This window comes from Salvia hispanica, chromosome 4 (genome assembly GCF_023119035.1).
Source record: "Salvia hispanica cultivar TCC Black 2014 chromosome 4, UniMelb_Shisp_WGS_1.0, whole genome shotgun sequence".
Lineage (NCBI taxonomy): Eukaryota > Viridiplantae > Streptophyta > Magnoliopsida > Lamiales > Lamiaceae > Salvia > Salvia hispanica.
In genome coordinates, this window is record NC_062968.1 from 25,191,605 (window position 1) to 25,217,438 (window position 25,834).

The window sequence follows — 25,834 nt, forward strand, 5'->3', positions numbered from 1 at the left end:
TACAAAATATCCTTCGCAAATAGTTTGAATGCTTATAAATAGATTTCACATTTTTCTTTTTAGTTTGTCCCATAAAAATTGTCATAATTCATTTTTAGAAAAAGCTCTCGCTCACATTAGTATAAATATACCTATTTTTTCTCTCCACCTAAAACACGAAAAAAATGCCGCCATCTATTATTATATAATTTCCCTAATTTTAATAATATTCAACTTAATTAGAATATTTAGTTTAATAAAAAAAAAAAAACAAATTGAGATTCATGAAAGAAATTAAGAAATGAGAAAAAAGGCAAAAGAGAAAGCACGACTTAAACTCATGGCGCTTTTAAAAACCCTTGTCCATTTCAATACCCCCTAAGCCTAAACCTCTCTCCACCGCCGCTCTCCTCCGAAGCTATTTTGGCTCACTCGTATTTATCAGCAGCTGTTGCAACACTCTGCTGTTTATATCTTTCTACTAATCTGTGCGATTGATAATGGGGATTTTCGAGCCTTTTCGAGCAATTGGATACATAACCACTCCAGTGCCCTTCTCCGTACAGCGTCTCGGCACCGAAACCTTTGTCACCGTTAGCGTCGGCAAGGCTTTTCAAATATACAACGTATATGCGTTATTCTTGTTTTTCTCTTTGCATTCTATTTGTCTTTGAAGAATCTCACGTTTTTGTTCCCTCTTACGCAGTGTGCGAAGCTCAATTTAGTACTCGTTGGTAAGCTTTTTGAGGACATGTTTCTACTACTATTAATCTCTTTGTTTTTGTATTTAACACTAGAATATAATATGCATACCCGAGTAGCTCAAACTATTCATGAAATCATAATTTATGTTATCCTCCTAGTATTTTACAACATTTTTGCTACTCCATATATTTTACCCTTGTTAGATGTGATTGCATAAGATCTGACAGTACTATAAGATTTTGTATAATCCGATTGCTTTTACTATCAGTTCAAAGCTTTTGATCGTTTACAGCTAAGTTATTATTTATGTGGAAAATGCAGGGCCACAACTACCAAAGAAAATACGAGCTTTGGCTTCGTATCGGGACTACACATTTGCTGCGTATGGATGTAATATTGCTGTTTTTAAACGTGCTCATCAGGTACAGCGGATAAACTAATTTTGGAAGTATAGTATGTCGTGCATAATTCTTTAGTTTACTTATGATTAGAGTTTTAAAATAGTGAAGAACATGAAGGCAGTTTAGAGGATCTGATGCTAGTTAGTACTTAGTAGTTAGTTGTTGTTCCCTCAGCCTTATACTGGTAAAGAAAGAAGTCATGTACCCAACCATGGCACTTAATGTTGTTTCATGCTCTGGGTTTGGATACTGTAGACCTGTAGTAACTCTTGCGTTTTACTTTCATGTTGATTAATGCTAATTAGTTACACAAAATGTACTATTCTTTATGGAACTTTTCACTGTGATTAATTCTTCTATAACTGATCCTCCCCTTCCTTATAAGGCCTACACAAAGAGTGTGCAACTTTCATTTTTTGAACACTCTTTAGAGTTTACCCTCACAATACTACTCATTAAAAAAATACACATGACCCACCATCTTAATTCACTATTTTCCCTTGATGGGTTACTTTCTCCACTAATCAAATAACTACCTAACATTTTATTATAATCCATGCCAGCCTCAATGTTGCACCGCCCTCTTGGTTTATGGAGGATATACATGAGGTTTATGCTTTTGTATTCTTTACCTGTGTCTATGGTTCTACCTATAAATGTACTGGTTATATGACTAAATTTAAAATACTTTAGCTCGAAATGGAGATTTCATATAGTGCTAGTTGCCTAGTTCTGTACATCTATGGTTAGTAGACCATGTTCGAAGACATAGATGAGCATATTGTTATGCGAATTCAATCTCTTACGAGAATCATCTGGACTTGTCTTTCTAGAATGTTAGACTTTGTGTAATATGCCTTTGGAATATATTTATAGACTAGTCATGAATCATGATAATTTAGGCTTTCTGAACATAAACTGAGGCGATTGTACTGAACATTTTACAGGTTGCAACATGGGAAAGCCATAATGCTAAGATTAATCACTTGCTACTTTTTGGTGAACATGTCTTAAGCCTTGATGTAAAAGGCAATATGTTCATCTGGGCATTTAAAGGCATAACTGAGAATGATTCTCCGTTTGGTCATATTTCACTCGGAAACAAGTTCACACCAAGCTGCATTATGCATCCAGATACTTATCTGAACAAGGTAACTTATTTCGTTCATCAATGATATGCACCGGTGACATTTGAGAAGAAACCCCTACTGTTACTTGTTTTAGTTTCCTCGGGAACTTTTTCTCACTAAAAGCATTGCATACAGGTAATTGTTGGAAGCCAGGAAGGTTCTCTACAACTATGGAATATTAGCACAAAGAAAAAACTTTATGAATTCAAAAGCTGGAGTTCAGCTATATCCTGTTGTGTTTCATCTCCTGCCCTAGATGTTGTTGCCGTTGGCTGTTCTGATGGAAAGATTAACGTCCACAACATACGATATGATGAAGAAGTGGTTACTTTCTCTCAATCTACTAGAGGTTCAGTGACTGCTCTATCTTTCAGCACTGATGGACAGCCACTTCTAGCATCTGGTGGTTCATCTGGTGTCATAAGCATATGGAATCTTGAAAAGAGGAGGCTCCATTCTGTTATTGGAGAGGCCCATGATTGCTCAATAGTTTCTCTTCACTTTCTTGCAAACGAGCCTGTGTTGATGAGTTCATCAGCTGACAACTCTATTAAAATGTGGATTTTTGACACTAGTGATGGGGATGCCCGTCTTCTACGATTTAGAAGTGGGCATAGTGCACCCCCAAAGTGTATCAGATTCTATTCTAATGGACGACACATCCTCTCAGCTGGACAGGATCGTGCCTTTCGGCTGTTCTCTGTCATCCAGGATCAACAGAGCAGAGAACTTTCTCAACGCCATGTATCAAAAAGAGCAAAAAAGCTCAAGCTGAAGGAAACTGAAATAAAACTCAAGCCTGTTATTGCATTTGATGTTGCTGAAATCAGGGAACGTGATTGGTGCAATGTGGTCACATGTCATATGGATACTGCTCAAGCCTTTGTCTGGAGGCTTCAAAATTTCGTGATTGGTGAGCACATCCTGTCACCATGCCCACAGAACCCAACACCAGTTAAGGCCTGTGCTATCAGTGCATGTGGCAATTTTGCAGTTGTAGGGACTGCAGCCGGTTGGATTGAGCGATTTAACCTGCAGTCAGGTATTAGTCGAGGCAGTTATGTTGATATATCAGAAGGCAGGTCCTGTGCCCACAACGGTGAAGTGGTTGGCGTGTCTTGTGATTCAACCAATACCGTCATGATAAGTGCTGGTTTGAATGGTGATGTAAAAGTTTGGAACTTTAAAGGACGTGAATTGAAGTCCAGATGGGAAATAGGTTGCCCAGTTGTCAAGATTGTCTATCACCGTTACAATGGTCTTCTGGCTACAGTGGCAGATGACTTAGTTATCCGCTTATTTGATGTTGTTGCACTGAGGATGGTTCGTAAGTTTGAAGGTCACACGGATCGTATAACTGATGTATGCTTTAGTGAGGATGGGAAATGGCTAATTACCTCCAGCATGGATGGGACTCTAAGGATTTGGGATGTAATCCTAGCTAGACAAATAGATGCTATACATGTTGATGTGTCTGTGACAGCACTGTCTCTTTCCCCAAATATGGATGTCTTAGCTACGACTCATGTTGATCAGAATGGTGTTTACTTGTGGGTGAATCAGGCAATGTTTTCTGCCCCTAGTAAATCTGGTGCCCATGGGAGTGGGAAAGATATTGTGAACGTCAATCTACCATCCATCTCAACTGGGAATTCCTTGGATTCCAACTCTGAGGAAGCTGACAAGTCAAGCCCTCAGGAAGTGCAAGATGTTCCTCTCTCCACACCTGGACATGAACAAATACCCGATCTTGTCACCCTCTCAATGTTGCCTAAGAGTCAGTGGCAAAGCTTGATCAATCTAGACATCATAAAAGCTAGGAACAAACCAATTGAGCCACCAAAAAAGCCAGAAAAGGCCCCTTTTTTCTTGCCATTGATTCCATCCCTGTCTGGAGAGATTGTGTTCAAAACTAAAGAATCTGCTGAAGGTGATAAGGACTCTCAAGCTGATGAAACAGAGAGCAGAAAGATCAAAGCTGACAGTCCAGGTTCTGAGTTCTTACAATTCCTACAACACTCTGCAGAGGAAAATGATTGTAAGCTTGTCTCTCCTCACCATTGACTACCTCTATTATTTCATTTCAAATGTTATCTGAACCTCATGTATACACACTTGAATATCTGCAGTCGCAGCATTTACAGAATATATCAAAGGTTTATCATCTTCGACTTTGGACATGGAACTTAGGATGCTTCAGATTGTAGACGAGGATGACAGTGACCAAGAGTCCAGCAACAGACCAGAAATTCATTTCATTGGACTTCTGCTAGATTATTTTACACAAGAAATTTCACGCAGAAACAATTTTGAGTTTATACAGGCTATGATCCGGTTATTCTTAAAGGCAAGCTTTTATCCTTTCTTATATTTGTAGTTATGACTATTATCAGTACTGAGTAACATGGAAGTATTGAACTTACCCTAAATATACAAATTGGTTTACTGTTGTTTATTCCTGAGGATCTTGTATGCTCTGTATTTGTATTTTTTATATGTCCTATTATTATTTGATTTTCATCTGAGGTCACTATTTGGTTATGCACAGATCCACGGTGAAAGCGTACGCTGCCAGCCTATTTTACAGGAAAAGGCAGAGAAGCTTCTTCACATTCAAACCGCAGTATGGCAGAAGATAGATAAGTTGTTTCAGAGCACGAGGTGTATGGTTACATTTCTCAGCAACTCACAATTTTGAGCACAATTTTTGTTACTAGTACATTTTTTCACAACAATTTTGTTTGAAATCTGTACTTTTTGTAGTATGTCTTAGTTTCAGACATTTTGAATCAGTTCTCGGAGTAGACATAATAGAGATTGAACCACAGGATTTTCTATTGATGAATGGGATTGGAAAAGCAATGTTTAATTTGTAACTGGTTTATTCTGACATTGAGTTGTACAATGGAAAATCAAATTTTAGTGAGGCCATTATTCTCACAAACATATGCTCTCTCTCTCCATTTCATGTCTTTGTTTGTTATTGTATCGTAAACATAACAACAGGGCCAGCCAAAAAGATGCAAATTGCTGAAAAACCAACTTTTTCATTATTCTCTTTCATAATCAACAAACACATAAATCATTTAATCAATTTAACACTGTGGCATGTTTATTACCTTGATCAACACAACTTACAACTTGAACCGTGTAAAAATCACAAAGCTGTATAAAAATATGGTCCTATATAATATGCAGCTACTATGCAAGGGGGGAATTAAGGCCTTCTTGGGATGACAATGCTACAGTATGCCTCTTCGAGGGACGAGACGTCGATCTACGCAACGTGGATGGTCGTTTCTTGAGACGGTATGCAATTCTCCTAGCATAGAGTGAATGCACATACGGCCCTGCTCTCTCTTTCAGCTTGAGAATCAGGAAGAAGAGGAATCTATATACGACGATGAGAGCATACACCGCACATAGATCCCACCACTTTGAATGATCCAGTGATAAACCAAACATCTTCGTCAAGACATATTCTCCGGTGAGCTTTGGATCCCCAGGGAACAAAGGGTCGAACACGAGCCCCAACATGTCGTTCTTGTATCCTCCCTACAAATCAACACGAGAGAGGCTAACCTTGATTCATATCCAGTGATATCTTATTTTCATCACTGAGATAGAAAGTGAGGGACAGAGGAAGAGGGGGAGAAGTACCTGCAACGACCACGCCCCGTATCCAATGAAGGAGACGGGGTAACGCCAGAAGACCTTGGGGAGATCGGGGAGGAGACGGAAGAAGCCAGCCGTCATCATCATAATACCCTGCAAACAATCTGATAAGGTAAGGAAGGGAAGAAACTGCAGAAAGGGAACTGTGTTTATCAATTCACTTACAAGAACTCCAGCTCCAGCTATGATCCCCATCAAGAAGTTTGGGACCAGCGATGCAACGATCATCATCACGCTCTCCACCATAGCAATGCACCCGAATAAGTTCAGGCAGAAGAAGGCGTAACGCGAGAAATCAGACCGATACTTCACCATGAAAAAGGTTATTGTCCCGGTAATAGATGAGATTGCAACCAAGAATGGCAATGACGAAAAGAAGTTGGACAATATGAACACGGCCACGCCATAGTACCCGTTCAGCCTCTCCCGATAGAACACCTATATGTAAACACGGAATCACCATGACTATCACTTTTCTAATACGAAAATTCTGGTTTCACGTACACATTACCTTCATTTCCTCTACAAAGGATGGAAATCCTCCTATGGACATGAAAGTCATGTAACCAGTGACGAAGCCACCACAAGCGCCACGAGCTAGTATCGCTGTGTAGCTGGTGCCAACGTCGTAGAACAGGGTCCCGACACATAAAGCAACAATGGTGTATATGACGATCCGAGACCAGTAATATCCAATGTCCCGAGACATGTTCAAGAAGGATCTCTTGGTCAGTGTGGTGAGCTGCTTCCACCAACTAGCTTGGCTTCCTTTTATCGCTTGAATGTCCAGACCTCGCTGAAATTCACCACCTTTTTTAAGTCAATACGTCGAAGCAACATGAATAGCATCAACATTAAACTTACAACAACGGAGACTTGTTGCATCCTCGATCTTGCCATTTCTGCATACTCCGATTGCTTATATTTCTCAATAAGAGTTGATCTTATATCTGATGTCACCATATTCAACAGTGGATCTGCTTTATTGTCTTGTTCCTGTAATTATTATTAATGAAGGTTGATCAAAACCTCTTCATTAGTTTAGTTTACGGACTTGTGGAACAGAAACTCAGTATGCATATTGATGTATTCTTACACCAAGTCTCTGTGAGCCTTTCAGCGTTGTCGTTACAATGTCAAAGTCCGAGTTGATGCAGCGCAGGAAGTGATCCGAGGGATTCCGCCTGCTCGGACAGGGAAACCCTGACTCTGCAAAAAACTGAAGATCAAAATGACAAAAATTAGACCATTAAACACATGTCACAAAATTAAAAGAAAAAAAATGGTTCAACCTTTATCCCTGTCCGAGCTTCACCAAAGTAAACCGTTTCCCCTCCCGAGAGCAAATAAAGATCATCAAAGAGGGCGAAAACTTCGCTGCTAGGCTGGTGGATGGAGCAGATGATAGTCCTCCCGTCCCGGGAAAGATTCTTGATGGACTGGATGACAAAGAAGGCGGCTGCGCTGTCGAGGCCACTGGTAGGCTCATCAAGAAACATGAGGCGAGGGCGCGTGAGGATCTCAAGAGCAATGCTGACTCTCTTCTTCTCACCACCACTTATGCCTCTCATCTGCCAGTTTCCAATCTGTCGATCAGCGCAGTCTTGGAGGCCCATCTCCATGATGGTCGCCTCCACGACTTCTTTGATCGCCTGCTTAGTCATGGTGCTCGGAAGCCTCAGGTGGGCCGAGTACCTCAGCGTCTCCCGCACTGTCAGAGTCCCCAACAGCACATCCTCTTGTGTAACATAAGCCTGTTTGCATCATTCAACTCAAATTCAGCCTTTCAAACAAACTAACTAACTACAAATTGTGATTGTGATTCTTCAATTACATACCACCACACCATAATCCAGCCTCTGCTTCTTCCCGTTCAGATGAATATTTCCGGTCATGACGATGTTTCTTGACAATCTACCTGTCTCACCAAACACAAATATTTTTAGTTAATATAGTTAGATATTATTAAAAACAAACTAAATTTGAGATGATAGTTGAGATCATAAACTGTTATTTATCCTTTAATCTCTCACACTAATTATGGTGTTACTTTTAAGACAAATATTCAAACATTTTAGTGAAAACATTTCTTGGAAAATATGGTTTGATCAATTCACTTAATTTAACCAAATAATAAAACTTGTAAATAATTGATCTTGGTCATCCCTTAGACAATCATATATATCCAGCAATCGACAATGAAAATAAAGTCCCAATTTTTTTTCTCTTTTTGGGCAATTTGAATCTTGGCCAGATTCAAGTTTTACATATCATCTATAACATCAGCGGGCAAATTACCAAACTATTGATTCTGTAATCATTCAAGATTTCGAAGCTTTCATAGTTTGATAACTTACTAACATGTGTACCAAAATAACGTCACGTTTTAGGCAGCAAAACAATACCGGAGTATCATATATTCTAAATAACTTCATATGTTGATTATATAATGTACTCCATAAATAATTTATGTATGATGAAGAGAAGAAGAGGTTGACCTGCCAATGCATCAAGAAGGGTGGACTTGCCGGAGCCGGAAGGGCCCATAATAGCCATGATCCGACCCGGTACGGCATACCCGCGTAGCCCATGAAGCAGCTTCCGGGTCGGACCCTGTCCGAAATTGGGCAGCACCACCGTTAGATCCTCCCACACCAAGTATGCTTCGCCGCCGACGTCGTTGCGAGGCATCGCCGTCTCTATATCGCCAGCCTCCGCCTCTATTTCCATCACACCGGGAGTAGTAACTAATTTACCTTCCAAAACACTAACCGCTTTTTACAAATAATAATACTACACTTGTTGTCTTCATTTCTATGTTACAGCAAAAAGCTTATATGCATTTTAATGCGCTTTAAATGCCGGTTTACATCTCTTAAATCCAATAAAGGATTACTTTAATCTATCTATTAGCAGTATTTATTAATTCCTAAATCCACTTCAAATTCTGCACTTAATATTTTTATAAACTAATTAAAAGTATATATTGTTATAATAATAGTAAAATGATGGAGTAAGGTGAGACACAAGGTATTAGATAGTTTGTGTGGGTAAGGTGAAAGGGAGAGGTGGAAATTAATGAATTGGGGACACTCCAAATTAATGGTTTACAGTTGCATTCATGGTTATAGGTTTCCAGCCAAAAGAAAATTTTTAAAACTAATAAGTTGACAATTATTTCAAATTTAATACCGTCACAGCTGCACCTATATTAACTAAAGTTGATGGCTACCCACGAGACCTGTTTATTTTCTTTTTTTCCCAATATAATCCATATATTTATTCTCCCTTATTTTTATATATATATGAGACCCACATCATCTAATTATAATAGTAGTAGTAATAGCTTGTTCAATTAGATGTCACATTGAATAGGATGTAGATAAGCACTAGTAGTAAATAATTAATACACTCCACTACTCATTATGAAATTTAAAAGCCAAATTTCATGGCATTAGATTTTATTCTGTCAATAACTCGATATAGAATTCAAAACATTTTTGCAAATCAAATTTTTGAACACGTTGATTCTAGATTTAGAAGTTGGAATAATATGTAAACATTCTAACCGCATCTGTAACAAACATGTGGAGTAGTTTGTTGTTAGAGATTTAATGATGATTTAGACTTCAAACGGCAGTGACACCAACTTCATTCAAAAGTACAGCTACGCCTACAATTAATATGAAACTATGTACTACTTACTTGCTACATCTAATAAGTCGTGTGACTTCTTTGAAATATATTTTAAATAAAAATTAAAGATTAATTTAAAATGATTACAAGAAAAATAGTACAGTAATTCATAAAAAAAAAAAGAATAACAACAAAACTCCAAGTAGATTAGTAGATTATAAATTTTGGGCAAAATCTAAAACATGGGCCAATTATCTAAATCTTAAATGAGACATTGACACGTCAATATTTAACAAGTGTAGGAGATTTCGTTGGCAAGTCTTAGTTTATGTCACAGCTCGCACGATGACAGTTAGGTACCTAAAAATTTATTAATGTCTGTATCACCAAATAGAGCTTCTAATTTATTAATAGGATTGGATTTTTCTCGAAAAATACTGTTATTTATTGGGTAGTTTGGATATACTAGATGGCTTACAATATCAATGGGCTTTGCACCAATTCTAACAGTCCCTAAACCCACATTAGGCCCAATGTGTGATATATTCTAGGGGTGTCGAAACGGGTAGCGGGTATCGGGAAACCCTCAACCCGACCCGCTACCCGCCGGGTAACGGGTATCCGCTACCCGATGATAATAAGAAATGGGGCGGGATTGAGTAGTTTGTTTTAAATTTTTGCGGGTATGGGTATACCCGCTACCCGCGCGGGTATACCCGTTAAACCCAATAATATCCGTTACTTTTAGGATTAGAATTTTCAAATATTTTGTTTTAGTTAGTTAGTTTTAAATCTATATATACTCCCCAATGATACACTTTATTTCCAATTATTATCTGCTGCCAAATGAAGGATTGCAAGATTGGTGAAAGTGAAACTTTTATTAGTTTAGTGTCTTTATATTAGAGATTAAAAATATTTAGACTTTTCGTTGAAGTTATTTATATTTAAACTTTTGATGAAAGTGAATTATTTTTTATTTTATATTAAACTTTTGATTGGTGATTTAATATTAGACATGCTTGATGTTTCTATCATATTTGCTTATTTGAAATTTGGATTTGCATTATATTTTATACGTAGTCATATTATATTTAAGAGATGAGAAATCACCATATTTGTGCATAGTTAATAGTTGGAAATTATGCAAATACAATTAAGTAAAAATAATACAAATCTAAAATCATAGTGTACCAACTAGCAACAATCCCAAAATTCATTTTAGAATTTCAAACATGTACATAAAATTATTGTATTAGATGACTAGCATTGATGATAAGCGAAAACTAAAAGCATAATACCATTGAATAATATAATACACAATTCAAATTATGTCTACGGGTTTGGGTACCCGCAACTGCGGGTTTGGGATACCCGATGCGGGTATGGGATTACCCGTTTAACTATACGGGTCGAGATTGGGTAGTATAATATTAAAGTTTTCGGGTACGGGTACCCGCAAAATCGGGTTTGAATACCCGCGGGTACCCGTTTCGACACCCCTATTCACTCAAGTAGAGTACATGAATTAATACTAGTGTTCTATTTTCAAATTTTATATTGATTATAATTTGACAAAATATTACACTATGAAAATATTTTACTAGTTTGAACTGCGCTTGCTAATGTGATTTTTTTAAGACGTAATTACAAAAATATTTAAAATATTCAAACATAAATTGATAATCTTAAATTAATAATAGAAGATCTAAATTCTAATCGCATTAGAAAATTAAAAAGAAAAGAAAAAATAACACACATTGAATGAGCTGCCGTCTTCACCATTCTGCCCTAACTCGGTCCTCTTCGGAATCGGGTACAGAAAAAGAGGGCTATTTTTCCATATCCAATTCAAGTGAGCTTTCTTACCTCGATTTTCAGAATTTCCTTATTTTTTTCATGATTTTATTTATGACATGTTTCGGAACTCGATTAGCTTGTTTGAATTCAATAGTAAGTGTAATTGGGTGAGTTAAGTGTAATTGATAATTTTGGGGGGTGCTTTTTTAGGTGTTGGAATCAGATGAAAGCCTATTTTGGAATGTTTTGATTTTTTTGGGTGTTTAGTTGTAGTTTCAGGAGATGGAGATGGAGATGGTATCCGTGAGTCGGCAGAAGCAAGATCCTGCCTGGAAGCATTGCGAAATGCTTAGGAATGGCGGGAAGGTCGAAATTAAGTGTATATACTGTGGGAAGATATTTAAGGGAGGAGGAATTCATAGGTTTAAAGAACATCTCGCCTGCCAGAAAGGCAATGGCGCTACTTGCTCAAGTGTTCATCCTGATGTACGCCTCCAAATGATCGAGATTCTAAGTAGAACCAAGAAAAGACCAAGACTTGCTAAGGATAAGCATAAGCCCAATTGTGATAGTCCTGCGCTAGCCAACAATAGTGATGGGGACGTTCATGATAATCCTCGGATCGGCGCAGTTGAATTAGCTAATAATACTAATCATAATACGGCTGCCTGCTGGGATAGGGAGGATGGTATGAGCTGGGATAGAGAGGATGGTATGAGCGGGAAAACAAATACTAGTATTAAGAAGAAGAGAGAAACGGTGGTGACAAAAGCCCTTGATGTTGTTAACTCCAACACTGCTGCTTTTCCTGCTCTGAATTTGAAAAAGAAAGTTAGTATAGTTGATATGGCTGTAGGCCGTTTCTTCTTTGATGTTGGATTACCCGCAGATGCTGTTAATTCTACCTATTTTCAACCAATGCTTGATGCAATAGCTTCTCAAGGCACGGGAGTTGTTGGCCCGTCCTACCACGACCTAAGGAACTCTATTTTGAAGAATGCAGTTCATGAAGTGAGATATGATGTTGATCAATGCACAGCGGCTTTGGGAAAGAATGGTTGCTCAATTTTAGTCTACGATTCGAGTTCAGAAAAGTGTAAAACCTTTGTCAACCTTTTTGCATCTTCTCTAGAAGGTACCATCTTTTTGAGGTCAGCCGATATATCATGTGCCATAGATTCTGCAGATGCCCTTTATGAATTGTTAAAAGAAACTGTTGAAGAAATTGGTCAAAGAAATGTTGTGCAAGTGGTGACAACTGGTGAAGAGCGGAATGCTATTGCTGGGAGAAGGCTTGCCAAAACATACCCAAGTATTTTTTGGACTCCTTGTGCTGGTTATTGCATTGATTTGATGCTTCAGGACATAGGAGAATTACCCATGGTGAAGATGATACTTGACCAGGCTAAATCCATGTCGAGGTATATCTATTCAAATGCTACTACTACAAATATGATAAGACGATACACATCTGGAGTGGATTTAGTTGATCTGGGAACTACTCGTTCATCCAGTGATTTTATGACACTGAAAAGGATGGTTAATGTCAGACCTAATTTGCAGTCCATGGTTACTTCTGAGGAGTGGATGGAAAGCTCTTACTCAAAGAAAGAAGAAGGTTACGCATTGCTAGACTCTATCTGTGATCAATCATTCTGGTCCACGTGTGACTCAATAACACGTCTTATAGACCCAATTTTGCATCTATTAAGGATAGTAAGTAGTCAAAAGATGCCCTCTATAGGATCTATATATGCAGGGTTGTATCGAGTCAAAGATGCAATTAAGAAGGAGCTTGTTACCCGGGAAGAATACTTAGTTTATTGGAGTATCATTGATCACAGGTGGGAACAACTTCAGCGGCACCCCCTTCACGCGGCTGGTTTTTATTTGAATCCTAGACATTTTTACAGTCTTGAAAGAGATGGGTATCTTCATATTCGATCACTAGTATATGATTGCATAGAGAAACTGGTTCCTGAACCAAATATCCAAGATAAAATTATGAGGGAAACAGCCTCTTACCATAGTGCTACTGGAGACTTTGGGCGGAAGATGGCCATCAGAGCAAGGGACACTATTCTTCCCAGTGAGTCTTCTTTCTGATGTGCACATATTACTTTTGTGTAATGCTTTTCTGCTGCAGCTAAATTAACTAATTGCATATTATTATTCAGCTTTTCACTGCTTACCATGATTAGCTTGTCGATAGAAATAATAAGTGATAGCAGATTGGCAGTGCAATGTAGCTATGCATTCATGGAGAATTAGCTGCATTTTACATACATTTGCTAGTATAGTAAAATTAGTTAATGACCTAATTGCAGGAATATGTTTTAGCCTGTACATTATGTCACTGTCTAACCTACTTATCCTGATTATTGCTTAATATTTTTTGTGCCCTGGAGTCATCTTGTTCTTTCCTCAATTTACTGTTTTTAGCTGAGTGGTGGCTAACGTATGGTGGGGAATGCCCTAATTTGGCTCGCTTGGCTATCCGCATTCTCAGCCAAACTTGCTGCTTGATCCAGCATAAGGGAGATAAAGTTTCTCTTGAACGAATGCATGAGGGGAAAAATTGGCTGGAGCATCAAAGGCTTAGTGATCTTGTTTACGTTCAGAACAACATGTCCTTGAAGCATATGTAAGCAGAAAATGTTCCCTTCTATCTGATGATCTACACCATTTTAGTTTAAGTTATTATACCACCAAATTAAGCTTCCTAATTGATTCATAGGAGTTCAGGCGAAAGACAAGAGAAAGCTTTTGATCCCCTTTCTTATGAGCACATTAATTTAGTTGAAGACTGGGTAATGGGAAATGAATTTTGCTCAGAGGATTCTGAAAAGAAGGGATGGATGGATGTTGAGCCTCCTTATGGTAATGTTATGGCATCTGGCCTGCAAATTAATGATGTTGAAGCCCATGGGGCAGGTAATGCAGCTATGTTGTTCTATGGAGAAATTTGTATAACAATAAGTATTTTGGTCTCATAATTTAATTTGCAGGATTTGATGATTATGAAATCCTTTTTGGGGTGAAAGATAGCGAAGAAGAAACTGGCTGTGAAAACATACACATAGGGAATACTGGTGATAAGACCATAGTTCCAGGTACGTCAATGTCCACTAACTGAGAAGGGTTAGTATAGTTTTGGTAGTGTGGAAGTCTCCATAAAATTGTTGCTTCTTTGTTGGTGTGGTAAGTTTTCCAGCTATGATATTTATATTAAACTGAATTTGATGTACTTGGTGAACTAAATGAATTGAGCAATGCAAATTCTTCACACGCTTTATCAAAAACATATCGCTCCGTTGTGGATACTCTAATTTGCAGATCTCTCAAGCTTATAAAAGGCTGGTTGACTGGTACCTTAAGGTGGTGGTTGATTACATGAAGCCTTTCACCATGCATTCTCTTGAATATCATTTCCTCGGACGTTCTTTTTTGCAATAATTAGTCATTTCTGCCACTATTCTATTGTTTTATCCTTTCTTTTTGCATCTTCTTTCAACTAGTCATGCCATTTTTTTATGTTCATGGCAGCATGAAAAGTTAAAGAATCCAGATTTTGGAAAAATTATGTTCTTTGCAACAGTTTATTTAAAGCTGCACATGCTTGAAGATCCTTCTTTTCTAAATGGTTTAAAAAACAGCTAATTTGGTAATTTATGCATCGTTTCAATTCGATGAAGGTGGTTCTGCAAGATGGTGTTTGAATTGAAGGAAGTTGAATGGGACCGACAGAAGTAGTCTGTATAGCATGGAAAGTTGGCTCATGGCAATGCCCGGTACATTGTGATGCCGTGGATGCAGACATTGAAGTTCACGATGGGAATCATTGCAGAATTGCAGATGAATAACATGAACATGTATATATGTTTCTCTTCTTTCAACATTCTGGGAGATGTTAGAATGTTTGCAAATTAGTGTATGCGATAATCTTTTAGGGATTGCCTACTTTTCATGATGGACTAGGTACATGAACGAATATTTTTATTCTCATACTATGTTTTTTATTTTTATTTTTATTTTTATTTTTATTTTTGTTTTTATTTTTATTTTTATTTTTAGTCCTATCATTCCAATAGTATACAAATCAAACAAAACATAATTTTAAAATCAATGCCAACCCGAAATGACTTATTTCTATGGGATAGAGGAAGCATAAAATTTTCACATTAGAGATGTGTTATAGTAAGACACAATATCATAGCTAAATTACTAATTTAGCTAATTATAGCTAAATGATAGACATTGGATCATGAAATCAGACACAATATCATGAAATCCATTAGTATCAATACAATGCAACAAAAATGTCAATTCAGGGTATTAGTTGTTTATTATTCGTGTATTTTCCATCTATTAGTCTTTGTTTATTATTACTCGGTAAATAAGTTGGAATCAGTTGATTATTTTTCCTTGGTAAATAAGTTGGAATCAGTTGACGAATAAATTATGTATTTTTAATAATTTGAGTTTTTGCGAACATAATGCTAGACCATTTCCCACATACATTAATAAAATAATCTTAATTTATCATGGAAGCCACTATCATCTTTGTCTCTATGATCTATTCAAATTTTTTGTTGTTTGCATGTCTTTTTCGACGAGTTTTGACATCAGATTCATAACAATAGTCAGAGAAGAATAAGTCATTCCAATTAACCTAGTCGATATCAAGAACGAAAACAAATTATCTTGCCATTACAAAACTATTTCCATCGTTGAAGATATAGGCATATTAACAGTTTCTAATTAAATGACTAGTTCTTTACCTACAATCCTATCTAAGCAACCACCAAACGTAATAAAACAAATGCAATTTGATGTACATTTTGCAGACTCATTCTAATAAATTGGCTATATATCATGTTATAGTTGCAGTAAGGAAAACCAGAACATCAAAAAGAAATTTGAAGTGGTGATCCAACTGCACAACTACATAGTCCGTTCTTCGCTCAGCCATGGCGAGCTTCATGGAACCCCGAATGTGGGTTTTCATGGCTCTCGTCTCCGCCTTCGCTGTCGCGGCGAATCCTGACCTCCCACCGTGGGGATATTGGAAGCCCGACCTGTATTACTCCCCACCATATATTCCTTATGTTTACAGCTCACCACCGCCGCCACCTTACAAGTATGAATCCCCTCCGCCACCGCCATACAAATATAAATCACCACCACCACCACCTTACAAATACGAGTCACCACCACCACCACCTTACAAGTACAAGTCGCCTCCACCTCCGCCTTACAAATATGAATCTCCTCCTCCACCGCCATACAAATACAAATCCCCACCGCCGCCGCCTTACAAATATGAGTCACCTCCACCTCCACCTTACAAATACAAATCACCACCACCACCTCCTTACAAGTACGAGTCACCTCCACCACCACCTTACAAGTATGAGTCACCACCACCACCACCATACAAATACAAGTCACCACCACCCCCCCCTTACAAGTATGAGTCACCTCCACCACCGCCGTACAAATACAAGTCACCACCACCACCCCCTTACAAGTATGAGTCACCTCCACCACCACCTTACAAGTATGAGTCACCTCCACCACCGCCGTACAAATACAAATCACCGCCTCCTCCTCCGTATGTTTACAAATCACCACCACCTCCACCATACAAATATGAGTCACCACCACCTCCTCCATATGTTTACAAATCACCTCCACCCCCACCATACAAGTACGAGTCACCTCCACCTCCTCCATATATTTACAAGTCTCCTCCACCACCGCCTTATAAATATGAATCACCTCCGCCTCCACCCTACAAGTATAAGTCTCCACCACCACCACCTTACAAGTATGAATCCCCTCCACCACCACCCTACAAATATGAATCACCACCACCACCTCCTTATGTTTACAAGTCCCCACCACCACCACCTTACAAGTATGAATCACCTCCACCCCCACCGTACAAGTATGAGTCACCACCACCACCACCTTACAAGTATGAGTCGCCTCCACCTCCGCCTTACAAATACGAATCACCCCCACCCCCACCATACAAATATGAGTCACCACCTCCTCCTCCATATGTTTACAAGTCTCCTCCACCACCACCGTACAAGTATGAGTCACCACCACCACCACCTTACAAGTATGAGTCACCACCACCACCTCCTTACAAGTACGAGTCGCCACCACCACCCCCTTACAAATATGAATCACCTCCGCCCCCACCTTACAAGTACGAGTCACCACCACCCCCCACCTTATGTCTACAAGTCTCCACCACCACCCCCTTACAAATATGAATCACCTCCACCCCCACCTTACAAGTACGAGTCACCACCACCACCTCCTTATGTCTACAAGTCTCCACCACCACCCCCTTACAAGTATGAGTCACCTCCGCCCCCACCTTACAAGTATGAGTCGCCACCACCACCTCCTTATGTCTACAAGTCTCCACCACCGCCCCCTTACAAGTATGAGTCACCACCACCACCTCCTTATGTCTACAAGTCTCCACCACCACCCCCTTACAAGTATGAGTCACCTCCGCCTCCACCTTACAAGTATGAATCACCACCACCTCCTCCTTATGTCTACAAGTCACCACCACCACCACCTTACAAGTATGAGTCACCACCGCCTCCTCCATATCTTTACAAATCCCCACCACCACCTCCTTATAAATATGAATCACCTCCACCTCCACCCTACAAGTATGAGTCGCCGCCACCTCCTCCATATATTTACAAGTCTCCTCCACCACCGCCTTACAAGTATGAATCCCCTCCGCCTCCACCTTACAAATATGAGTCACCGCCACCACCTCCTTACAAATATGAATCACCACCACCTCCTCCCTATGTCTACAAATCCCCACCACCACCACCGTACAAATACGAGTCTCCCCCACCTCCACCATACATATACAAATCTCCACCGCCCCCTCCTTATAAATATGAATCACCACCACCCCCTCCATATATCTACAAATCTCCACCACCACCACCTTATAAATATGAATCACCTCCACCTCCACCTTACAAATACGAGTCACCACCACCTCCACCTTACAAGTACAAGTCTCCACCACCGCCACCCTATAAGTACGAGTCACCCCCACCCCCACCCTACAAATACAAGTCACCACCACCTCCTCTATATGTTTACAAGTCACCACCACCACCACCACCAGCATATCTTTACACATCACCACCTCCACCGTATCACTACTAATCACCCCACCCTACACCCACCATCTGATTATTTATCCAACAAAACCATCAAGATTGCATTAAATAAACCCTAGTTCTTTGTTTGTTCACTTCATCATAAGTACTGTTAAAAAATAAGTTCTTTACTCTCTTCTATTACCCATAATGCTCAGCATCTTGCCAAGAAGGAGTTGCGGACCAAAAAAGAGTCAAATGATCCATGCATGCCAATCTCTCTCTTTGATCTTCAATGTATTTTATGTTTCTTCATGTACTTTATATATTAATGGAAAGTTATTTATTTTGAACGATACTTGAATTATTTATGTTATGCTTTACTCTTTAAAATACTTAATTTCAATACTAGAATCACTGCATCAGAATGAAATATAATAGCACATTGAACGAAAATGCAATTTGTACAGTAAGAAAACTACATACCTCAAAATCAACTAATTCAGGCACTCAGCTGCATTGACACTTGCGTCAGCCATCATATGCAAGTTTACTAACATCAAATCTTGAATAAGAAAAAGTAAGATGGCTTTGGGGATATACATACAACCCCCACCGGCAAATTATTCAGAACTGTATAAAACCGTTTGTAATTGGTGAATAACCCAAGCCCTCATCTCCACCATCATCATCATCGTCACCATTATAAGCATGTTTAAGCCCCACCAGAGCCATATTTCTTTCCGAGGACAAGTAACTGCAACTTATCGTAGCCAGCAAGCACACCAGCACCAGCAATGGCTCTCAGAATGTTTGCTCCTGCACCCTTGAACAGAGATTTGGCACCCTCATTCTTCAAGATCTGAGAGAAAGCATCCAACGAGCTTTTGTATTTTACTGTTTCACCAGATGTCATCATCATACGTCTGCGAACGGTATCAATAGGGTACGATGCAAGACCAGCACCGTTTGTGATCAGCCAACCCAGGGCAAAGCTAGCAAAGAAACTATCCTGAAACCAGCAAATTATTTCATAGACAGTTATGTCAGTACAATCGAATATATTCAAATGAAGATGAAGATTTATAAATTTAGAGTTAAAGATTCCTGAAGTGTGCCAGTGAGAAGAACTGGCTTCAAAGAATGCGTACATTCCAAAGTAGAGACCACGGTAAACAATGATTCCGACACATGATATGTTGAATCCACGATACAGTCCAGCAATGCCATCAGACGCCAAAGTCTCCCTGTAGACATCAATCAAGCCATTGAACTGCCTCTCTCCACCCTTCTTTGCTGCCTTGGCGTCATTTGCTAATCTAGTACGAGCATAGTCCAGAGGGTAAACAAAGAGGAGAGAGAAGCACCAGCTGAACCACCTGAAGCCAGGTTCCCAGCAAACCATTTCCAGTAACCATCTCTATCTTTCTTAAAGTTGAAAAGCCTCTTGAAGTAATCCTTGAATGCAAAATTCAAGGCCTGCAAACAATTCAAAAGATTTTATTGAGCATTTACACTTTAGGGGGAAAGGAAACATAGTGAAAAAGCGTGTCACCAGAAAATAAAATTCATATAACTTGCCTGGGTTGGGAAGTAACGGATCACATTAGCAGTGTTCCCTCTCCACAAAGAACCAAATCCTTCTTCTTTGATTGTTCTCGAGAAACATTCACCGATGCCTCCATATGGTTTAGACAATCTACCAGTCTTAAGCATCTCATCCTGGTTTTGTATCAAAAGTTTCACACGCTCAATAGGAGCAGCAGCTGTTTTAGACACCGCGCAGCAGCTGTTTTAGACACCGCAGCAGAGACTCCACCCATGAGAAAATCAATAGCGAAGCCCGCAAATCCTTTCTCTGCAGGGGCTTGTGCAAAAACCGGGGAGACAGAATACTTGACTACAGAAAGGTCGCAAGTCATTTGAGAAGGATATGTCAATCCAGCGTTACTGTAGTTCCCATATTTATACTGTGACTCATATAAAGATGGCCGAGGCTGACCACCAAATGCTCCAAAACGCTGAGTGGGGGTTGATCTGAAAAGCTGCCCAGCCACCTTCTGAGCAGTGGTGGGGTAATGTGGCTGATCCATAGTCATTTCTTTCTGTGAAAATAAGAAAATAAGCCACCAGACTACAATATTAAATAGCTATGGGAAGAGCCAGAATGAAAAAGCAAGCAACAGAGTAGTGCTCACAAAATATATGGAGAGATTATTTGTTCAATAGCGTAAACTGATTCTGGAGACACCAGTACATAGAATATCGCAGCACTGTTAAAATTTGGAGTATGATAGCATTTGGTTCAAAGAGTCTGGCCATTAAGAGGGTAAACTACGAAGAAAACATAAAAGCCTGACTTCACTCAGCATTCATTTCCACTTCAAGAGTTCAAGTGAAGCAAAAACATATATACAAATGATTATGAGATTCATAGTTACACAAGAGTAAAAAGATACTTGGCAGCGTACACAGAGATCATTATATGTAAACAAGACGAGGCCAAAATTATGCAGAAAAAGAGTATCTTACATTTTGTTGTAAATGGGAATCATCCAAGCAATAGGACCAGAATTCTCATAATGTAGTATAAAAGTGAAACTAAAACTTCCGAATCAATCGAATAAATTCAAAACATAAGAAGAACTTGATGAATTCAACAACACATGAACTACTATGACTAGCATCACAAGACAACTCATCATCGGAAAAATGAAAAAAAGCAGCACGATTTGCATCTACATCCATCAGATCTAGAATTTGATTTCAATAGAAGAAAGGAAAGCAACAGTCAAGGAAAATAACAAAGAAAGCTGCAAGCACCCAATACATTAGACAAAAGGTAAAAGTATGAGGCAGATCGATAGATATTAAAGTGCAATTCCAAAAACAAGCAAGTTGCAGAAATCAATCTGATGAATTCAGATAATCAAAGAGTGTAATACCTTTGCGTTCCGCCTTGACCTAGCAATTTGTGACGCTATTCAACACAGAGAGGTGTGAGCTTGCTTTCCCTCTCTTTTTCTTTTTTCCTTTTCTGGAAAGTATCTATGTTTTGTTGTTAAAACATAAATCTACTAAATTATTAACATCACTTCATTCAATTATTATTTTTTTGTCCAACTTTCGATTTTCTAAGGGACAAATGTATAATTACTACTCCCCCGTCCACAAAAGATAGAGTAATTTGTGTATGACACGTGTTTTTAATGTAGAATTGGTAAAGTAATAGAGAAGGGAAAAAAGTACTACCTCCGTTCTCCAAATTTTGACACAGTTTGACCCGGCCTGGGTTTTAAGAAATGTAATGAAAAGTGTGTTGAAAAGTGTGTTGAAAAGTTAGTGGGATGTGGGTCCTACTTTTAAAGTATTGGTTTTATAATAAAATGTGAGTAGGAATGAGTTAGTGGAATATGAGGTCCACTACCAAAATGGTAAAATGTGAAATGTGTCAAACTTTCAGGGACGGACCGAAATGGTAAACTGTGTCAAAAATTTGAGGGACGGAGGTAGTAAGAGATAAAGAGAAAAAGTAAGTGAAAAGTAGTGTTAGTGGAATGATACGTATGACTGGTATTTGTTGAAAACTTTTTATAAATGATTGTGCTCTATTTTTTGTGGACGGCCAAAAATGGTAATTGTGCTTTATTTTTTTTTTGGACGGAGGGAATATTTAATATAGTAAGAGACTAAGAGTTATCCTTAAAAGTAGATTTATTTTCTATACCTATAAGCGATAAAATACATGATTGAGTTATTTTCCCCTCACTTTTCCAATCCTACACTTTGAATGTATATATGAATCAAGAAAAAGTAGCTCAAATCATACAAATCATGTGCTTAATGATTAAATAAACATAATCTCTAAATATGTTCATTTCTCTACTTATGGAATGAAATGCTATTTATTAGTATGTGGCTAATTCTCAAAAGTAAATGCTGGTAAACGTTTACAAGTAGTACTAAAAAAAGAGAATACATTTTTGGCATCATGGCGTCTCATCTAAATTGTCTCACTTTAATTAGTGCAAAATTAAGCTATGATCTCATCAATGTTGCATTCCCTAAATCCGACTTCCAGTTTCACACGGTCCATCCGAACAATATCACAACATTCACATCTATCAATCTGCAAAACGAAGAAGTTAAAAGTTACTCCTCCTAGTTTATAGAGGTTAAAGTGTGGTTTAAATGAATAAATCTGAATTCACCTGGATACGCTTTATTGGCGGCGAAGTAACTTGAATAGTAGTAATAGAATCAGCAGAGACAGAGTGGTTGCAAGGTGGCAAGCCCCGAGGGGTGGCACGTGTATAGGTTGTAAGGATTTGAGGAGAGGCGTTGGAAACGGATTGTAGGAAGAAGAAATGAGGCTTTTCGCAAGGATCCTCGGACCTTGGGCGTGTGTTGAACATGTAGAAGGGGGGCCCGCGCCCTTTTGCCAACGGCGTGAACGTTTCTATGGGAATTTGCAGGTAGCTCCGCGGCATTATTCCCTCGTATATTTGTGCGGAATAGCCCCATGATATCGACACAGACCAATTGGTTTTCTTGTGGTAGCAGATGGTCTGTTGAAGCAAGCGGGACTGGTCCACGTCCCCCGCCTTGAAGAGGTGGCGCGTGGATTGGATGCGATCCATGGAAGGGAATAGTGGATCCATTGTGCAAAAGTGATGGAGAGTCACGAGATGGACTTTGGGATGGGCCGAGAGATAACCGGAGAAGTCTCCTAGTAAATCAACCTGGTGAAGCCCTTTATGAGGTGTGAGGTTCACTCCAACATCTGCAATGCACCTCATGGTTATCAAATCCGACCAATACCCGTCCGCATACCTAGCAAGGCACCCATCCATGTCCGCCGCCACCGCCCTCGCCAATGGGTAGCTCATCACCGTCCCTCCTCCCCCGAACGCCTGCTCGAACGACAACCAATAGTTCGACATCATAGTCTCCGAATGCCACCCCAGATAGTAGTACTTGTTATGATCCAAATCCGCCAGTACATCCACTATGTTGTCCAAGAACACCACCGTGTCGTCGTCTCCCATCACCACCCACCTCACCCCGTCCCCCTCCTCCCGCACCAGCTCCAGGATCCCGTGCACCATCTGGGCCACCCTGGGGTCCGTTATCGCCCGGAACAACCCAGAGAGGTCGTCCGCAACCCTGTAGGGAGGGGCTGTGGATGGCCACGGAAGGAGCTCTGGGGGCGGGGCCTCGTCTAGGAACACGTAGCCGCGGGTTTTATTTGGCCGCCACCACGCCTCCAGATACCCCCGCCGTTGGGGCCATGTTTTCACCGACCCAATCATGCCAAAGGCTATGTGGCTCAGATTCGTGCGGTTGCTGCTGTGGTTGTCATTGACAATGGATGACGGTTGGGACTGCCCCCGTCTCTTAAACAAGAGTTGGGGGTTTTCAATGTTGACTACCAAATTCAAAAACAGGCCTATGACTACAAGGCTTTTCCACAAGGTCAACCTTGCTAACAAACCACCCATATTTTCTTTTTCAATTTGGATTATAGAGCATTGGCTGCTATTTAATATAGTACACCTATTTAATTTTCATACCCTGTTTCGAATTATTTTAAGAGTGGTTTTACTGTTATGTAACGCATTATATTCCTAATTTTTGAGATTTTATCAAATTTATTACCAATTTCATCCCAATCAATTTATAGTAATATGTGATCTAATGTTTATGGAAAAACGAACTAATGTTTATGGATAAAATAATAATCTAACAATTCTTACAGTTCATATATAAAGCAAAAGTAGGGTTTGAAGTATTGCGAGATTTATAAATTTCATGAATAAATAATATTGACATATTTTGTACGTGGGAGTACTATATACGGTGATGGTAATTAATAGTACATGTTTTTTTCGAGTTCGTGAATTTAATGCTCATCATCATACTTTAATAATTATATGTGCGCTCAATTTGATATCAAAAAAAATAAATGTCCATCATTCTTTTCCGTTAGTCCGTTACTTATTTCCTATCTTGAATTTTTACCATGACAATTTGTTGCAGTTTTTGATTTTGGTATAACTATAAATCAATCTCCATTTAAAGGCATCTAAGTCACGTTGAGGGAAAACGCCAAAGAATATATTTCACTACACTAATTCTAAAAGTAGTGAATTAAACACTGGAACTATACAATTCATAATTTCAAATATAAACATATCGATCATGGAAGCAAATATACTATCTGTAATATGCATTAAAAGTGCACCTGGCTTATGATTAAACCAAATCTAATACTTCCAAAGAGATTGTCTCTAGAAATAGAAGAAAAGAAAATACAAATATTAAGTTCTATCTTAGTATAAGAAATAATGTGTGTCCCCTACAAAGTCTTCACCCACCAATCAATAAAATTATATAATTACAGTTTTTTTAACGTTTTTTTTCCTTCATATTTACAGGTTTTGATTGTAGGATGTCAATTCTTTTTATTTTTATTATAAATAAATGGAGGAATTGAAAGGTTTTGAAAGAGACTCTTATTTTCTACTATAAATATACGATTTTAGGTATTCACTTGACTCTCCATCGATATTGATTTAATATGAAGTTAGTTTTCTACATAATGATTTTTGTTGTATACAATAATATTTGTTTATATTCTCAATTTTTCTTATTTAATTTTGTTACTTTAGTATTATCTAAATCATTTAGTATTCTTTTTTTATTATTTATTGCATGCCAATTTTTTAAATTTTGTTGTTATTAAGTGTGTTGTATATAACAAAATAGTCATATGTTAAGGTCCCACCATTCTATTATTCAATTTAAATACTTCAATTACTAAAAACATTTCTACAATATAAAAATATATTAAAATATAAAAATTACATAATTAAATCTTAAAAAATAAACATTACATAATTAAAATCGAAAACAATAAAAATACATAATTAAAATCCTAAAACTTAAAAATTACATAATTAAAGTTGGGGTATTTATAGATGAAAATGTGAATTTTGGGGGAAAGAATTGAAAAATAAATTAAAAGTGTGTAGAAAACGGATATAATCTATTGGGAAGTGGGAAAATATTTTTTTTCTTTAAAAACAAATTTTTTAATTAGTTTTGATTTTTTTTTTAAAAAAGAAAAGAAAATTTCCAACGGCTATGCCGTTGGCCAATCACGTGCCGCCATGTAAGCCTGCTCAGCGGCATGGACGTGCTCTTATTTAAGAGCACTGCCCTGCCGTTGGCACAGATGGACATCGCGCAGCGGCGGACAGCGGTCGCCTTGCCGCTGGCACGGACGGCGTCCGTCGGCAAGAACGACAGCCACGGATGCTCTTAATTTGAATTGGTCTAATATTGATTTAAA

General features: G+C 38.6%; 4 protein-coding genes and 2 pseudogenes across 6 annotated transcripts; 3 read left to right on the forward strand and 3 right to left on the reverse strand.

Moving 5' to 3' along the window:
* The first annotated feature begins 358 nt into the window (after nt 1-358).
* On the forward strand, nt 359-5,091 carry LOC125222718 (U3 small nucleolar RNA-associated protein 21 homolog). Its single transcript, XM_048125483.1, has 7 exons — nt 359-605; nt 686-713; nt 1,006-1,106; nt 2,033-2,236; nt 2,351-4,253; nt 4,345-4,562; nt 4,764-5,091. The coding sequence occupies exons 1-7, from the start codon at nt 480-482 to the stop codon at nt 4,911-4,913; spliced, it is 2,730 nt and encodes a 909-aa protein (XP_047981440.1). The 5' UTR covers nt 359-479; the 3' UTR covers nt 4,914-5,091.
* Nucleotides 5,092-5,242: 151 nt separating this feature from the next.
* LOC125221698 (ABC transporter G family member 15-like) lies at nt 5,243-8,808 on the reverse strand. The gene is made up of 9 exons (XM_048123909.1): nt 8,389-8,808; nt 7,729-7,808; nt 7,183-7,644; nt 6,987-7,109; nt 6,755-6,886; nt 6,402-6,686; nt 6,056-6,328; nt 5,876-5,983; nt 5,243-5,770 (listed from the first exon to the last, which is right to left on the reverse strand). Exons 1-9 carry the CDS (start codon nt 8,618-8,620, stop codon nt 5,417-5,419), a joined length of 2,049 nt encoding a protein of 682 aa, XP_047979866.1. The 5' UTR covers nt 8,621-8,808; the 3' UTR covers nt 5,243-5,416.
* A 2,451-nt stretch (nt 8,809-11,259) lies between these two features.
* LOC125221696 lies at nt 11,260-15,351 on the forward strand. 3 transcript variants are annotated; one of them, XM_048123906.1, is made up of 6 exons: nt 11,260-11,381; nt 11,594-13,415; nt 13,769-13,970; nt 14,064-14,260; nt 14,335-14,439; nt 15,022-15,351. In XM_048123906.1, the coding sequence occupies exons 2-6, from the start codon at nt 11,609-11,611 to the stop codon at nt 15,048-15,050; spliced, it is 2,340 nt and encodes a 779-aa protein (XP_047979863.1). In that variant the 5' UTR covers nt 11,260-11,381; nt 11,594-11,608; the 3' UTR covers nt 15,051-15,351. The 3 variants fall into 3 exon arrangements, with proteins under 3 accessions (XP_047979863.1, XP_047979864.1, XP_047979865.1); XM_048123907.1 differs by having other exon boundaries at nt 11,600-13,415; XM_048123908.1 differs by lacking the exons at nt 14,335-14,439; nt 15,022-15,351 and having other exon boundaries at nt 14,072-14,201.
* Nucleotides 15,352-16,185: 834 nt separating this feature from the next.
* On the forward strand, nt 16,186-18,833 carry LOC125221697 (annotated as a pseudogene).
* A 122-nt stretch (nt 18,834-18,955) lies between these two features.
* Nucleotides 18,956-20,990, reverse strand: LOC125221699 (annotated as a pseudogene).
* Nucleotides 20,991-22,513: 1,523 nt separating this feature from the next.
* Nucleotides 22,514-23,981, reverse strand: LOC125220762. Its single transcript, XM_048122905.1, has 2 exons — nt 22,692-23,981; nt 22,514-22,609 (listed from the first exon to the last, which is right to left on the reverse strand). The coding sequence occupies exons 1-2, from the start codon at nt 23,979-23,981 to the stop codon at nt 22,514-22,516; spliced, it is 1,386 nt and encodes a 461-aa protein (XP_047978862.1).
* Nucleotides 23,982-25,834: the final 1,853 nt, after the last annotated feature.

Bases quoted from the DNA above. Each gene is read 5' to 3' on its own strand.
- LOC125221698 (XM_048123909.1), bottom strand. From the start codon at position 8,620: ATGGAAATAGAGGCGGAGGCTGGCGATATAGAGACGGCGATGCCTCGC. The intron at 7,809-8,388 runs GTCAACCTCTTC...TTGGTGAGACAG, and splicing joins CCTTCTTGATGCATTGGCAG to GTAGATTGTCAAGAAACATC. The intron at 7,110-7,182 runs GTTGAACCATTT...TTTGATCTTCAG, and splicing joins AAGCTCGGACAGGGATAAAG to TTTTTTGCAGAGTCAGGGTT.
- LOC125220762 (XM_048122905.1), bottom strand. From the start codon at position 23,981: ATGGGTGGTTTGTTAGCAAGGTTGACCTTGTGGAAAAGCCTTGTAGTC. The intron at 22,610-22,691 runs GTGAATTCAGAT...TTCGTTTTGCAG, and splicing joins CGCCAATAAAGCGTATCCAG to ATTGATAGATGTGAATGTTG.
- LOC125222718 (XM_048125483.1), top strand. From the start codon at position 480: ATGGGGATTTTCGAGCCTTTTCGAGCAATTGGATACATAACCACTCCA. The intron at 606-685 runs GTATATGCGTTA...CCTCTTACGCAG, and splicing joins AGGCTTTTCAAATATACAAC to TGTGCGAAGCTCAATTTAGT. The intron at 1,107-2,032 runs GTACAGCGGATA...AACATTTTACAG, and splicing joins TTTTTAAACGTGCTCATCAG to GTTGCAACATGGGAAAGCCA.
- LOC125221696 (XM_048123906.1), top strand. From the start codon at position 11,609: ATGGAGATGGAGATGGTATCCGTGAGTCGGCAGAAGCAAGATCCTGCC. The intron at 13,416-13,768 runs GTGAGTCTTCTT...TACTGTTTTTAG, and splicing joins AAGGGACACTATTCTTCCCA to CTGAGTGGTGGCTAACGTAT. The intron at 14,440-15,021 runs GTACGTCAATGT...AATTCGATGAAG, and splicing joins TGATAAGACCATAGTTCCAG to GTGGTTCTGCAAGATGGTGT.